Source organism: Mytilus trossulus, chromosome 1 (genome assembly GCF_036588685.1).
Source record: "Mytilus trossulus isolate FHL-02 chromosome 1, PNRI_Mtr1.1.1.hap1, whole genome shotgun sequence".
Classification (NCBI taxonomy): Eukaryota; Metazoa; Mollusca; class Bivalvia; order Mytilida; family Mytilidae; genus Mytilus; species Mytilus trossulus.
Window position 1 is genome coordinate 22640748 of NC_086373.1, and position 17315 is coordinate 22658062.

Below are 17315 nucleotides of genomic sequence, written 5' to 3' on the forward strand. Positions count from 1 at the left end.
GAAAGATCTCAATTAGGTTATTTCGTGTGTATTGTAGACCATATGTGTGTTGTAATGTTTCATATGAAGCTTCGAAAATATGTTGCATACATGTATATACATTTGTAATGCTTAAAGAAGGTACAAAATAGTCCTATTAAATAAGAAAAAACCAGGAATTAATTCAAATGAGAAAGACCTTTCTTGGACAGTTCAACCAATGATGAAATACATGTTATTCATATACCTTCTAGTCCAATTCTCTAGACTAATATATTATAAGACTTAAAACCTTTACATATATAATACAAACACGGTTGAAACGCATAAATAACCATACTCTTGACAAGTCTGTTGTTTTTATTTTAGTCACTAGAGCCTTAAATCATGATTATCGAATTCACGTTGTCCCTCTGGGTTTTTTTATGATGTTTTAACACTTTTTATTCTTTTAAAATTCACTCTTTTAAATAACTTGATATGAATATATGTAATTGACGATCTTTCTATTTTTGTAGTTTATATAGCTGACTTTGAAAACGGTCTTGATTCCATGTTTATTCAAGACCTCGATGACGATAACAACTGGACAGTACATTCGGTAATGAATATATCATTTGAATTCAAAAGTGTCTATCAAACAAATGATGAAGTCTCTGACTGGTGGTAATGATAAAAATTAAAATAACAGAATAACAAACTTCGTGGGCATTTCTAAATACATATTTCTAATCAAATGACAAATCAAATAGCTTAAACACATTTCACCAATTGACATAACTGTGAAATTACTGATTTTGGTACTGACATTATCGTATATAGAAAATGATGGATAAACCCTAGTATTATAGCTATCTGAACCTGTCACTTTTATAACAGTCGCCTACTACTTAGTTATATTGACAATTTAGTTGATTTAATCTATATGATTTAAAGCGTGTATTTGGTGAGCAGATCCATTTGTTTTCAATAGTACATAGTTAGTAAGTTTTTTTTCTGCAGGGTTCAACGTCTAGTGATAGTACTGGTCCTGATGCAGCTTATGAAGGCAATTAATACTTATATTTTGAGACATCGGACCCGGTAAAAAATGGAGCTGTCGCAAGATTAGTATCACGAGACTTTATGTTCGGTATAAGCATTTAATTTTTTTGAAGGTCTTCCAATTTAATTAATGATCTTGAGATATGATAACCACTTGAAATTATAATTTCCAAGCAAATGAAACAATCGAAATGCTGTTTTAAGATAATCATTATTTTGTATTTCAAAAATATAGCAAAATATAAAAATGATATTTTAATTAATGTAAATATTTTTTCAAATTAAACGCAAAAATAATAGGAACATTTAATTCATTATTTAAAAATAATGAAATCTACCAGAAAACGTTATGTGCACTATAGGTGAAACATTTGTTCCGTATGTCAGGGGGTACGAGTAAAAAATGAATGTTATTTGTACTTAAACAAAATATTCAGTCAATTTATTAAAAATTCTTCTAGATTTTTACAATGCATTCATCTAATTTATCCGATATTTATCGTATCGATAATGTATTGTTCATTTTTACTTTTCGGCCTTCACAATATCTTCATTATCGGAAAAAGACTAAATAAATTGTGTCAATTTCAAATCATAAAAATCCCATTAAATAAAGGTATTACCAACAACCGTACCAGTACCTCACTATATGTTCCTACCGAATGGCTATTTTAAAGTTTCATGGAAAGATATGTCGATTTACACATCATAATTATGCATAAATTTTAGAATCGTCTGGGTGTCTGAAGTTTCACTACCACATGCACGGTATTGACATGGGTACCTTAAATGTATACCAAGGAAGCAGACACATTTGGAATAAAACCGGAAACCAAGCAAATCAATGGGAACTTGCCGTACTTAACCTTCAGGCTAACAATTTCAATTGTTCAAAGGTATGGATTAATGACATAAGGGCTCTTGAGTACATGTGTCGCTCACATAGGCCTATGTACGTATCTTCAACATTGTAGACAAAATAAAAATGCATGACTGAAATTCTATTGCTCTTGTATTGCTGATAATTTTTCTTTCTATGTACAGTTTCTACCTATCTTTTTTAGTTTTTGTCCAAAAACAGGCAAAAAAGATTATGAAAAATCTTCATTTCAGGGAAATCTCTTCAGAGAAAAAAAACGATTAATAACGATTTCGCCAAGATTTAACGAATAAGTATAGCTTGTCCTGCTAATCATTTTTGCTATTCAAAGTATCTAGCTAAAAGTGTTCATGATATCGTTGATAGACACAAAATTAACAAATGGATATAAAAATCGTCATTTCCTAGCAAGTACGTCAATTGAATATTGGCTAGAAATTTTGATCAGGTTAACTTATTTGTAGATATTATTTTGTTTATCATTTTAATTTTAGTGTCTTTCTATTTTTATTGTCCTTTTGTGGATTTTTGTACCTTTGTTTCACATTTTTGTCAATGAACTTTATTTATATCATGTTTATGCATTTTGTGCTTCTTTGTTACACATTTGGTTGTTTTATAGGGATTACGTTTATAACACATTGTTGACTGCTGTACCAATATGTTTGACATTTTATCTGTAGTTCGTTCGTTTCTTTGGTTGTTTTCTTCACACGTCGTTTTACATGCAATGAAATGTTATACGACTGTGTTACAAGTGAGAGGTTCATATATCAAGCCAGGTGTAATCCACCGTTTTTTACATTAGAAAATGCCTATACCAAGCCACGAGAGTGGAAATCCTTTCGTCCAATGTGATTGAGTTTTTGATTTTGCCATTTGATTGGGGACATTCCGTTTTGAATGTTCGTCGATATTCAGTTTTTTTTTGTGATTACCTTTTTTCTTTCTATTATAGTTTTGAGGATAATGGATAAACACACTAAAAAATGAATCCAAAATGAATTAAGGAAAAATATTTAAATAAGGAATTGACTAACGATTTTTTGCTGTAAAACTTATTTGTAGTGTTTGTTGATCAATTTTTTTTTCTTAAATATTTTTCATTGTATTCAAGATGATAGGAACAAATCTAAAAGGAAGGTAAAATGTGTCATTGAACAATGTCTAAAGGCATGAAAACATGGCAAATATACCGATGATCAATAGTTATAATTCAATAAAACAAAATCTTATCCGGGTAACAAAACACAACCAAAGACCACAAATTTATTAAGAGGAAAACAACAGAAACAAAAACATTGCACTACAACATTAGCAAACGTCAACATACATTATAACGGACTGTAAATAACAACTGACAAATTCATGACTTGATCAAGGACAATTTGAAGGGGAAAAACGGTGTGTTGAACCTGGTTTTATGGCTAGCCAAACACCCTGCCTGTAATTACAATTAAAAAAATTATCCTGAAATGACAACAATACGTGACAGGAGTACAATTTAAACAAACACAAGAACATACAGCCCAGAAAAATATATAAACACATGTAATACAATAGTACATTTAAATAGATTCACTAGTAACCCGAATTTAGCTTGAACGGACAAAAACGTGTTAACGCTATTTAAATGAGATTAATTGTTATTTGATAAAGATTGACAAAAATTAAAAAATATTTTTAATTCATTTCAATTCATTTCAATTCATTTTAACGCCAGTCAAAAAGATTTCTTTGCGGTGAATCAATTGAAATCAAGTTGCTGGTAATGTACGTCAAACTATTAGGCCACGCCCTCGTTAAACTATTTCAAACAGGCATCAATTCGTTTTAAACATCGATGAGACCCGAGCTTTGTACAGGTAAATCACTCAAGCAAGACAAACTTTATTTATTTATCGTTTTTTGTTCATCAAATTTTATCGAATTCAGTTAAATGTGTGTATTCTTAGTTAAGTCGCATGCTTCACAATTGTTAACAAATGAATGAACAATAGATGTGACATTTAAGAAATTTAAATAAAAACATTAAAATATTGATGCACGGTTTAAGAAATGTGAATCTGTTGAAAATAAAATAGTAAACTTGCAAATTTTCAATCCATTTGTTCTCATCGAGGTCCGCGTTCATGTTTCAATGCGATACGCAACATGAAAGTCCAATATGTTACAAATGTATAGACTCTACGATGTCCGAGTTCTATCCGAAATAAATAATTGATAGCACTTATAAGACATAATGTTGGAATATTTGTCTTTTTTTGAAGTCGACACGTCTCCCTTTACATGGCTTTCGGTTATTTCCGTAGTTCGGTTGCTGTCTCATTGGCGTATATCTTACATCTCTTTTTTATTTCGTGCATCGCTTATTTATCATGTGCACTGATGGCTGAAAAAAATCTGATCATATACCTCGATAGCACTGCCTGTCACGTTTCTTTTGCATCAAATAGAGCGGTTTGATTTGGATTTGAATGAGTTTTACTAAACGTCTAGTGGCAAATATTGCACCCATAATACAGCCATTATGTCAGTGGCACATCTGACGAAAATTCAAACCACAGATTACAAATGGTACTGCCTTATACTCTAATATCATTTACCCATTCGTGAACGTAATGGACGTATGATAAATGAAGTTCCATGTTTTATCCTTTATATATAAATTTTAAAAGGTTAAACCGGGTTGAATTATTACATTTACAAAAAGCACATTTTATTTTTTAAATAAATTCAACAACAATACAAGTATATTTTAAAAATTTAATTGACAGTTTATATTGACCATTATATACATATAAAGACCGATGTCGATAACTCCATTGATCTTTTTTATCGTTATATTTTTAGCACGAAATAAATACAGGAGTTAATTATATCATAGAAAAATATCAAACAACGTTAGCTAAGACACGATTGATAAAATCTAATGGTTTATATTTCAGTTTCGAATCAGATTTTTTTAGGCACCAGTGTTACTACTCATTTTGATAAACAGTGAGACGCTTACTTGTAATTCGGAATTGACGAAATAACGTAGCGAAATGACCGTACTTATAGATTATACTTTTGTTTTCCATCTTAATTGTATTGTCATTTTAGGGGCCGTTATAGCTTGCTGTTCAATGAGGACCAAAGCTCCGTGTTGAGGCCGTACTTTTGACCTCTAATTAAATTATACCATGTGACTTGACGGAGAGTTGTTTCATTGGCACACATACCACATCTTCTTATTTATATTAAACGGGAGCAGTTTATTACATTTTCATTAAGATAAAAAAAAAATATAAAAATTCAGTGAATCAAATGAATTTGTAGCATATTGTTACATTCAAAAGTATTTAATTTTGATTGATAGTATACATTATTTTTATTGCATTGGTCCACAAATAATGCCCAGTGTCAAATATTACACATTGATGACCACTTAGATTAGTTACTTTAATTAAACTCATTTCCTTGGCTGGTAGTACACGCTTGTATTTTGTCCTTTAAAGTTAGTCTGTCAGTTTATTCATGGAAGTATAATATTAAATATTAATGAATCACGGTTTAGGGAGAATTCTTCGTCATTTGCAAATAGATATAAAAAAAATATGAAAATTTGCTTACGACTGAATTCAGGCCGAGAGAAATATGTTTTGTTTTATTTCAGATTACGATTGAATTCAGGCCGAGAGAAATATGTTTTGTTTTATTTCAGATTATTTAGTACATATACAAAAATATTCTTAATCTTTTACAATTTACAAATAAAATTTGATAGTGCTTTTTATGCACATGGTAGATGAAACCTGTATGATCTAATTTTTTTCAGAGGTCTGTGAAATATTGAAAATAGTACATTCCGGAAAACACAATTCGCTGTATAAAATGCTTGTAAAATTCCGTTACATGTGGTACGCTCATATTTAAATACCTTCCTATAAGAAAGTGAAAAAAAACAGTTTTTGAAATTCACCTAAAATGATTAAACGAATAGTTTAACTTATTTTTCAAATATCGAATACACAAATAAATCTTTAATTTATCCAGGCTTGAAATTTGTTTTTACTGACAGGTGTCTGCTGGTATTCGATTGGACATCAGTATCAATGTAGGCGTAACAGCCTATCATATTTATCCAATCAGCTGTCTTGTATGCGATGACATACGGTCCACTTAGTTTAGTTTTCCTTGTAATGAATTATAAATTGATTGCAATAAAAATTATTTAATTCACTATAAAGCAAACAATGTCTAGCCCAAAAATGACTTACACGACGCTATACTATATATATATACACATATTATACTTAATAATTATTTACAAATTAAGACAGCGTAAAAAATAAAATAATAACATTAATAATAATTACTATTTAACGGTAGAGCTCTAGATTTAACGGGGTCCATTATGCTATTAGTATGATAGTCCCAGCAATTTAAAAAAAAAATGATCATAAAAAAACGGTTGTGCTATTGTGGGCAAGGGACTTGCCGGTACGTCTAAAACCCACACAGGCCGCTTTGGTGCACTAAGCCCTAAGACATTTATGGAACACTACAGCGAACTTTCTAGACAAATTTGAAATTGTCAGATAAAAATAGCCAACGCTTATATTGAAGAATAAACAAGTCATGAAAAGAAATATTACTATACATTGTACGGACATTTTGACTAATTCACTAGCTTTGATACAGCGGAAGCAAAAACATCGAGCGTAGCCAAGATAAAAAAAGTTAATAATGCTAAAATTATGTATTTTCAAATCAAAGGACAAAGCGTACGCAATGTCACCCGGAATCCGAATCTGACTGACTAGCAAATTACTACAAAATTAAACAAAAAAAAGGAACAACGTATGTTAGAATCACAAAAAAAATGGATTTAGATTAGATTTGTGATCATTCGAATTTATTAAGACGTTTTAAAATATCTATTTCTAGGAACTTTTTTTTAGATCGAAATTAATATAGTTCATATATAAGTATGAGGTACAGCTCACACCGATAAATATATTACGGCATATTTATATAGAATTGCAAAAAAACTTTCAATAATGAATTCTTATAAGCTGATTTTAAAGCTCACAATATAAGAGATATGGGATATAATTCAATTTGACGGCAACCAAACGACAAAAACACTATAGGTAAATCAAGACCGCATGTTTAGTCTTCAACATGTGTCTACACGAAATGCCAAGCTCTAAATCGTCATGAGTTTGTAGATACAATATTCAAAAAGTCTAAATAATATAAATATTCATTATTCACACATATTCTAGATTTTCTAAATCGTTTGAGACACGTATGCAAATCCCATGTATATTTTCCGTTCACAAAATGTTTTGACGGTTTTCCTTTTTTATTTATAACGTCCTACAAACATTGCTCAGACTAGATAGCATGAAAGACTAAAACACTTTTATAAGTCAGCGTATAGGTTTATTCCTTGAATGCCAACATCCTTTGATCTACCGACAATTTACCTATAAATAATGTTGGCTTTCGAGGAATAGGTGCAAAAAGCAACACAAGATAAAGAGCATGCTTATCAAAAATGGACATTTAGAGGTATAGGGGGAGGGTTGAGATCTCACAAACATGTTAAACCCCGCCGCATTTTTTGCCTGTCCCAAGTCAAGGAGCCTCTGGCCTTTTTAGTCTTGTATTATTTTAATTTTAGTTTCTTGTGTACAATTTGGAAATTAGTATGGCGTTCATTATCCCTGAACTAGTATATATTTGTTTAGGAGCCAGCTGAAGGACGCCTCCGGGTGCGGGAATTTCTCGCTTCATTGAAGACCTGTTGGTGACCTTTTGCTGTTGTTTTTTTTTATTTGGTCGGGTTGTTGTCTCTTTGACACATTCCCCATTTCCATTCTCATTTTATTTAATTCGAATTGAATTCGAATCGAATGCGAACCGAATTCGCGAATCGCGTACACACACTCTTCTTTTTTAATTCGAATTAAATGTCCGTGTGAACGAGGCATAATTAAACAGATAGTTAAAATCTAATTCATGTTTGTTACTTTGTTGAAATTTTTTTCTGATGATACTACTTGAACGAATATGGATTCTCTTAAAATGAAACTTTGAAAAGTGTTGCATCACATGTGCATATTGTGAGAAATTCCAGTTTACACAAATGTGAAGACTCTTTGGACTTTGAAGTTTTTTTTCAATATTTCTATAGTTGTGTGTGCTGTAACATCCTACCATATTACTTGATTAAATTTCTTGAAACTTTGTATCACGTGTTAGAATACTATTGATGTATTATGTTCAGTTTGTTCAGGATATTTTTCTTGGTAATAATACTACACACTTTTTTGCAAGTGATTCATGAAATGATACTGGTAAGGGGTTTATCGTGTTCGCAAATCATCGGTGTTCTTATAAAACAAAGTAATGTAGTTTGATTGGAATTGAGACAAATTTCCACAAGAGACCAAATGACACAGAAATTCACAAGTATAGGCCACCGTACAGTCTTCAACTATGAGCAAAGCCCATACCACATAGTGGAACTAACTATACAAATCAGATGAAACCGGTTTAACTCATCAGATGTAAATAAATAGAAGTACTACACAGAATAGACGTGGTCAGGTTCTTGTTTATCTAAACAATCAAAAAACACTTGTAAAGTACATCCTCTGAGAAAACTTGCAGTTTACTGACAGCTAGTTCGAAGCCACAAACAACTAAAAAAATCAATCCGCTATAGACTAAATTTTTGTTACCCTATTTTATGGTTAATTGTTTAATTAAAATATTCATATAATTCATGTATATATACTTAACAAATAAATATTTATAATAATATGGAACAAAATAAATCTCTAATATCCTCTTTTAGTTTGAAATAATTATATTTAACTAAATATAAATGTTATATTTATATATATGTCTTATGTTAATAAAACTTGTTCATTCCCAAATTTATTTATTTTTTAATAAATAGTAACAGAAATCATTTTCTTTCTATCTTTATATTCATAATTATTTAACCCTTAAATGTTGCTACTCTTCTGAACAAAATGGGATAAAATGTTACAATTTCATCAAGTTCACTAATTATTTTTTAAAGTTAAATACTTATAAAAACAGAAATATTTTTGTTGGCATTCAAGGAATAGGTAACATATAAAATGTTGGCATTCGAGGAAGACACCAGTGTAAACACGGTGGTTTTTTTTAACAAATCGATAGTTTCTTTGCCCAGGGATATGAATTTGACATTAAAAGTCCCTCAAACCTTTACAATACCCGGCCGTGTCATTTCCGTTTTAGCAGATCGAGAAGGTTAAGTCACGTTTCTCCAACATTTGATAATTAGACTAAAACAACATTAGGGATTAGGGGGTCCTCATAAGGACTGGTACCTGTAATTCACCTATATCAGGTCTTAACTAAAATATTGTAAAAAGGGATATTGTTAATTTTTTTTACATCAAAACATTAACAAACCATATATTTTTGGTCGAGTATAACCCGAAACTGTTACATAATTATTTTCATCCGTATTTGATATACAAAATCAAAAAGTTTATTGAACAAGAAAAAATCTTATATATATAGACAATGGAAATATTAATCAAACTGAAAATTTCATAAAAAAATATCAAGAAATAATCTCAAAATTATTTTTTTTAAAGATTTTTTTTTTATTAAAAGTAACATGAAAAATCGAAATGTTCAATGGCTGTATCTCATTTTTGTAATTTATTCTATTACTTGATATATTTTTGTATTTGTGTTACATGAAAAAGTTATTAAAATCTAAACCAATGCAAAACAGTTAAGTTTTATTTATGTAAAAAGTCACCGAAAGCTATTGTCTTCTAGTGCGAAGAACAATATATTACTTAGTCGTTCTATATATCACAAGAGCCGAAGCCAGTTTTCAAGGTATGCTTATGTATGCGCCTGTCCCAAGTCAGGAGCCTGTAATTCAGTGGTTGTCGTTTGTTTATGTGTTACATATTTGTTTTTCGTTCATTTTTTTTTACATAAATAAGGCCGTTAGTTTTCTCATTTGAGTCGTTTTACTTTGTCTTATCGGGACCCTTTATAGCCGACTATGCGGTATGGGCTTTGCTCATTGTTGAAGGCCGTACGGTGGCTTATAGTTGATAATGTTTGTGTCATTTTGGTCTTTTGTCGATAGTTATCTCATTGGCAATCATACCACATCTTCTTTTTTATATTAGCAGATGAAAAGTCAGTCGTATATCTGTCCACTTTTTCCACGAAAACGGAGCTGATACAAATTGGGTACATCACGTCGTGTCGTGATCTATATAGTGTTTAACTGTGGGAACTGGCTTGGTGAATATTGTGCACTACTAGTATTTTCGATGTGTACAATTACTGCAAGTTGACTGAGAATTTTCAATAACTGTACCGGTGATAATAAGCTGCGTTTTGTACTTTTATATAAGCTTCATGACTCAAGATAAATAAATTCTTAATAGCTCTCAAAATACAAAATGTTAATTTTTATTCAAGATCGAAACATTGTAGTCTATTGGCACTCACACCACATCTTCCTATATCTATATAATACATTACTATAAAAAATAGACAAAATTTAAAAAAAAAAAAAAAAAAAAGCAAAAAAATTGCTTCCGGCCGTACTGTAACAGATACTGGATGTGTAGTGATTGATAATTTAGTCTTAAATTATGTGTTGCCTATTCATGTTTGTACAGTTCTTTTATTGTTCTATTGCACCAATGTCTCAAGATAAGGGGGAGTGTTGGAGCCAGTAATTCAGTGGTTGTCGTTACTGTGTAACATAAATTAGGCCGTTAGTTTTCTCGTTTGAGTTGTTAAACATTTGTCTTAAGCTTCTCGTGTCCTTTTATAGCTGACTATGCGGTATGACTTTGCTCAGCGTTGTTAGGCCGTACGGTGACCTATATTTGTTTTAATATCTGTGTCATTTGGTCTCTTGTGAATAGTTTTCTCACTGGCAATCATACCACATCTTCATTTTTTATGTAAAATTGTTAACTTCAATGTCATTTGGTCACTTGTAGAGAGTTTGTCTTATTGTCTATCAAACCATGCACATCTTTATTGATATAAAAGAAAAAATACATCATTGCGTTAGATAATATCGACTTTTACAATTTTAGGAGACTATTAAAAAACATATATATCTTTAAAAAAAATTTACCCCTTCAACAATATTTTGATTAAGAACAGGTGAATTACAGGTAGATATCAAGATCCAGTCCTTAAGAGGACCCCATAATCCCTAATGTTATTTTAGTCTAATTACCAAATGTTGGAGAAACGTGACCACACCATCGAGAACACGATCTTTTAGGATATGCCTGAATTACCATACGTATGTCCGAGCATTTGTTATAATGTATTAACGTGTGACGTAATTTATTTTGAACTCTTTTTTTTGGGCGCTATTTTTACCAATCCACTTAACAAGAAACAATGCATGATGGGCTACAACATGTTTACTATCAAACGAAAAGAAGTGTTACTTACTGAAATACAACACATTTATTCATGATTTGCGGTATTATCAATTTCGCTTAGATTTTTTTTTGTATCCATATTTATAGCTTGTGATATGAAGTATTCTTTCAATGCTCAGATTAACGAAGAATTATTTCTATGCAAAGAACAGAGTATTATATAACCCGATATAAAGTCACTTCTGTATGATTGCTGATGACACAGAGATTTCGGGTATTCGTCCGCAAGACAGCAACGTAACGACAGTTTTAACACAAAGCCAATTATCTTTAAGACAAACTTACTAGTGTAAAGGTAACAGTCGGTGCAAACTTTCATAAAGACAGTTAAAAAAATTAGGGATCCTTGAATTTTGTGCTCGTAAACACAGGAAAGATTAAGAGGGGTTCAAATTTATATTGGGGTCCCTAAATTTTCATCGCTTTTCACAAAATTGATTTTATGATATTATACCCTTTTTTAGGATATAAAAAATAATTTAAATCAATAATTTATTTCTCTATAGGAAACAACAACGCATAATCATCAAGCGGGACAATTTAAAGCCGATTATACGTTATGTTTTCTTCTCATTATTGAAGGCATTGCGGTTGCCTATCATTACTTGCATCCATGCACTTCATTTGAACCTTTAAAAAAAATTATTCACACAGAAATCACAGCTTATTAGTGTGGGGGTAAGGGCAGGGAAGTTATATAAAATACAAAACTATTGAACCGTTGTTTTTCCCGTTTGAATGGTTTTACACTAGTTATTATGGGGCCCTTTATAGCTTGTTGTTCGTTGCGAGCCAAGGCTCCGTGTTGAAGGCTGTACATTAGCCTACAATGGTTTACTTTCATTAATTGTAATTTTGATGGAGAATTGTCTCATTGGCACTCACACCACATCTTCCTATATCTATATTCTATACACCTTAAGGGCGTTAGCCTGAATGTGTGCGTCTTTCTCACGCCAAAATAATGCAGAACGACAAATTGAATTATTAAGGACAGGGATTGATTGAATGATTGATTGATTGTTTGTTGCTTAACGCCCAGTGGCAAATATTTCATGCATATTTAAGACGAGAACATTGTCAAGTTCACAATATATACACTAGGTATGTTGATACGATAGAGGCCATCTGGGATGATGGTCAGGGAAATTTGGACTGCCACTGGAAAATGAGGATACCTTGTATAGGGACAGAAATTTTGCCTTGCAACAGGCCACCTACGGACCCCTCAAAAGAGTTGTTGCAAGGATTCTTAACGTGCAAAGAGCAAAGAGCGTTGCAGTCTCTTTACACGAGGCATTAGATTTCACGTCCCCCTTCTGACCGGAGGTGACTGCGAACTCGATACATCCCGCACAGCCAAACGGACGCCCCATTTCGGCAAGCGTTTTACTGCCGGTCGGGAGAAAACTGGCCAAGTGACCATATTTCTATACCCCATTCACCTAAAGGACAGGGGGTTTCAATACTAACGAATTCCCTGTTAAGAAAATGTAGGTGATCTTTCAGCAATTTGATAATATGCTATTGAAATGCATATCCAATTTATTTATCGACAACTTTATGTCAAAAAAGGTAAATCATTTTGACAGAAAACAAAGACACTTTTCCTTGCATAATTTAATCTTAAATATTTGAAAATTGTTATTATAAATGGGTATTTCTTTTAAACATTTTGATCACAGCCAAATTTTGTACAGTGTGTAGAAATACCACAAAGGACTTCTTAGTGCACTGAAGGACTATACAAATCATTGGTGCATTAAGAACAAAGTTTTTGCACTAAGGACATTAAAACGATGTTATTAGACCACAAACATGGATATGAGAAGATATAAGTATATAACTCATAAATATAAATTTGGGTATCAATATGTATCATAATTTTGAAATTGACTTTCTTTTTTATCAGCGCATGCCATGTGACCGAAGGTTTATTGCAAATTCCCAAACATCAATGTTCAGTCAACCTTATCCAATAAACAATTGTCATTTGATCGTTTCTAATTGATAAGTTTATGATAGTTGTAGAATAAACTTAATGATTTAGCGTAGTTTATTTTCAACTTGATGAAAGAATAATTTTATTTTATGTCCTTCGTAACAACACAGGAGTTTACATCTGTACATAATTTCATAAGAGATTGATAGACATTAAGATGGGAAAATGTGGCATTCGTGGGGATCTTAAAAACCCGATTACATCATTATTATATTGTGTGGGAACGGAACTGTACGGTTTCTACATTTTCGACATTCGAAAATATAACAAGCTGCAACATGGAAAGTTTTCCAATAGTGAAACAAATGATACAATATAACGTTTCTTCTAGACATTCAAAACATTCTATATGTATTTATGAACCAATCAAATGATAAACGACGTATGCATACAAACGTTTTTCGTCGAATGGAGGAGCTTTTAATATATCGATCAGAACTGTCACATAACAGCGATAAAAATGTCAATAATCATTGAAATGCACATCGTTGAGTCCAGAAATTTTAAAAGTACTATTATATATGATCTTACCTGTCTGAAAGTTTGAAAGCCATTGCATCAGTAGAGATTCACAAATTATAATGTTTTCAATATCGGATAAATTAATTGACTGTACAATCGCTTACGAGTTTACTGTACTATCACTTGGGCCTTTCCTGTACAATTGCTTGTCCAACTTATCAAAGCTTATTTTCAATAATGATGTGATATGATTTGCAATTATACAACTATCCATCAAATTAATTGGATGTACACATGTAAGCTATATTAGGCGACCATACCTTATAATCGGCTATATATAACTATATATATATAAAAGGTCCCAACATAAACAAATTTTGAACAATTAATTCGAAAACTAACGGCATTATCTAGAAAAAACAACAATTTACAAAAACAAAAATAAAATAATATGCCAGACATGAACCAATGGCAACCACTGAACTACAAGCCACTTACTTGGGATTGACCCTGGATTTAAATTAGATCTGATCTCGCGTTTTTTGTCTTTTTTTTCAGAATACATGTTTTAAATTGTGACTATCTTTAGTTCCGAATTTTTCTATCATTCTAATTAATTTAGTTTGAATGAAAATAAAGAACTTGGAATTAATACACTGTTAAGGAGAAACTACATTTTCGGGTTATATTCACCTTAGTTCGTTTATTCAAGTTTGACATCTAACATCTTAATCCGTAATCCACATTTATCTGGCAACCTTGTTTATTGTATTTTATCAATCGAATATCCTTACTCAGGAGACTGAGACAAATATGTTATTTGTAACAGTATTTATCAAAACTAAATGATTGAAAATATTTTTGTAGAATATGAATATGCCTAATAAGCGAATAATTATAATACATAGATTTCAACATTGGAGAGATTACTGATAAGATGTCCAAAATATATTTTGTTTATGTACATGTATATTGCGATTAGTGCTTTATAGTATATCAATGATATTGAATGCCCGCTGACACTGCTGGTTTGAATTTTCTGACGCAAGTATAAATTTAAGAAAAGTTTATAGTTTCTGAATATTTTTAGATTCAATATTGTATTATTATTAACATTTTAAAGTCTCACCACTTACACACATAAAATGAGAATCACAGAACTAAACAAAACATATAAACATTTGTATTGTATGCATCAATCTTTAAAAGATAAATGAGAGCTGTATAAGACACAATATATACATATACATTTTTTTTTTACTCATTTACATTCAAAATTTACAGTGTCCGTATACTTAATGAAATGAAACATCTTTTTTTCTTTAAGAACAAGTGAAATAAAATGCCGTTTCTTTTCAATTAAATATTGTTGATGTTTTTTGGCACCTATTGCAGCAACATTGTCGTTATTGAATAAGTATAAAAAAATCGCTATTTGACATTTATAAGATATAAATGTAAAGCTTAATGTATCATGATATGTCTATAATGGGCATTTTAAAGGACAAGAATATAAAAAAGAAGATGAGGTATGATTTCCAATTAGACAACAGTGCACAAGAGACCAAAATGACAGAGACATTAACAAAATTTAATGTAGGTCACCGTACGGCCTTCAACAATGAGCAAAGCCCAAACCGCATGGTCAGCTATAAAAGGCCCCGATATGACAATGTAAAACAATTCAAACAAGAAAACTAACCGCCTTATTTATATAACAAAAAAAACAAAATGAACGAAAAATAAATATGTAACACATAAACAAAGGACAACTACTGAATTACAGACTCCTGACTTGGGACAGACACATAAATAATGTGGCGGGGTTAAAATTGTTAGCGGGATCCCTATTCTCTCCCTAGCTAATCTCGGTCAGTGGTATAACAGTACAACATAATAACGAACTATAAAAATCACATGTTTAAGGTTGTACTTAGTTGAGGTTTTGGAATTTATGTCGAATGTTCGGACTGCTTGGTGTTTTTCCATACAATACAATGTAAAATATTTTGCCCAATAACACCCATTTATTTTTTCATACAAGACTTAATAGCTCATGAAAGGTCATTTACCAAAATTTTAGAAGATTCTTAATTTTCTTTCTTTTGTTTTGAGACCTAATAATAATAATGCAAATATAAAGTAAAAGTCCGAGTCATCCTTTTTCCCGCCATATTTTAAATCTCAAATATCTCGAAAAAGAAGTCCATGACCTATCAATATTTTTAGCTTATTTGTATGATGCTCTACCGGCTTAAAGTATCAATTTTAACTTCTTAACTTATTAATTTTTACCTAACCTCACCTAAGTACATCCTCAACTCTTCAGATGTACAAAAAGATGGAGGGGTAGAGTGTAATATTTGTAACTGGGCGTTAAGCAACCATGAATCATTTAATCTATTCTTTATATTTTCATCTCTTTATTCTGTAATGTAAAGTGCTTATCCCATTATCGCCTTAATTTCTGTAAACTCCCTTTATTTACTTTCATAACATCATATACATGTATGTACATGTACATGGTATTTGAAACAGGAACTGTTACAATACATCGTCGTATATTACAAAAAATGCGAATGGAAATGGGAAATGTGCCAAAGAGACAAAAACCCGACTATAGAGCAGACAAAAGAGGAAGGCCTATATGACGGGTTTTCAATGTAGCGAGAAAATCGTGCGTTATTGTATGCACATGCTTGGACTTATAGATGCATATAATTGTACAAGTCCAAGATTGTGTTATAAAGTATTTCTTATAAAAATACAGGAACATTTTATTGAAAATTATGTTCTAGACAATGCCAATCCAATCTTTCTTTCTATTTTGTTGAAGAGGGGGAGAGGGAGAGTGTCAGGATTTTTGTTGGTTTCTTTTCAACACAAGAGCAAAATGCAACATTCAGTTTTAAAAACATATATTGTAAGAAAAAATAAGTTTGTTGTTGAATAAAATCACAAAAGGGACAGCTGCGAAATATAAAAAAATGCAAGAAATTGTAATACGATAATTGTATAATGAAGACATGCATATCTGTACTACTTGCCACTTAACATTTATTTTGTACGTATTCATTTAAACAAATAGAGATTTTAATTTGTAATTTATTTCCTGATCAGAAGATTCTATCTGTTACATGTAATCTATACATGCTAATCCAAACACACAGATGTCAATATCTGCAAATCTACCGGTAATTATAAGTTGTCATCAATATAACTTCTGACGAACCATATTACATATTTCAATAGTTTAAATTGAAAACAACGTCATTTATTCATTTAGGCTTGATGAAGATCTTCATCCAATAACGAATGAATATTAGAAGATGTGGTATTCTTGTCAATAATTTAATTCACCGTACATGAGGAATACCGTATGGTAGTTTTTTTTGTCTTAAAAAGAATACATGTACTACATGTCTTTGATTTAACAAATGAGAAAAGATCT

General features: G+C 31.1%; 1 protein-coding gene across 1 annotated transcript in view; it reads left to right on the plus strand.

Annotated features, from left to right (window-relative positions):
* Nucleotides 1–17315, plus strand: part of LOC134705432 (delta-like protein C) — a 49409-nt gene that overhangs the window by 26738 nt on the left and 5356 nt on the right. The window contains exons 11-13 of the mRNA XM_063564193.1: nt 498–580; nt 982–1111; nt 1753–1919. Coding sequence (XP_063420263.1) covers nt 498–580; nt 982–1035 — 137 coding nt within the window. The 3' untranslated portion in view covers nt 1036–1111; nt 1753–1919. The remainder of the gene's footprint in view (nt 1–497; nt 581–981; nt 1112–1752; nt 1920–17315) is intronic.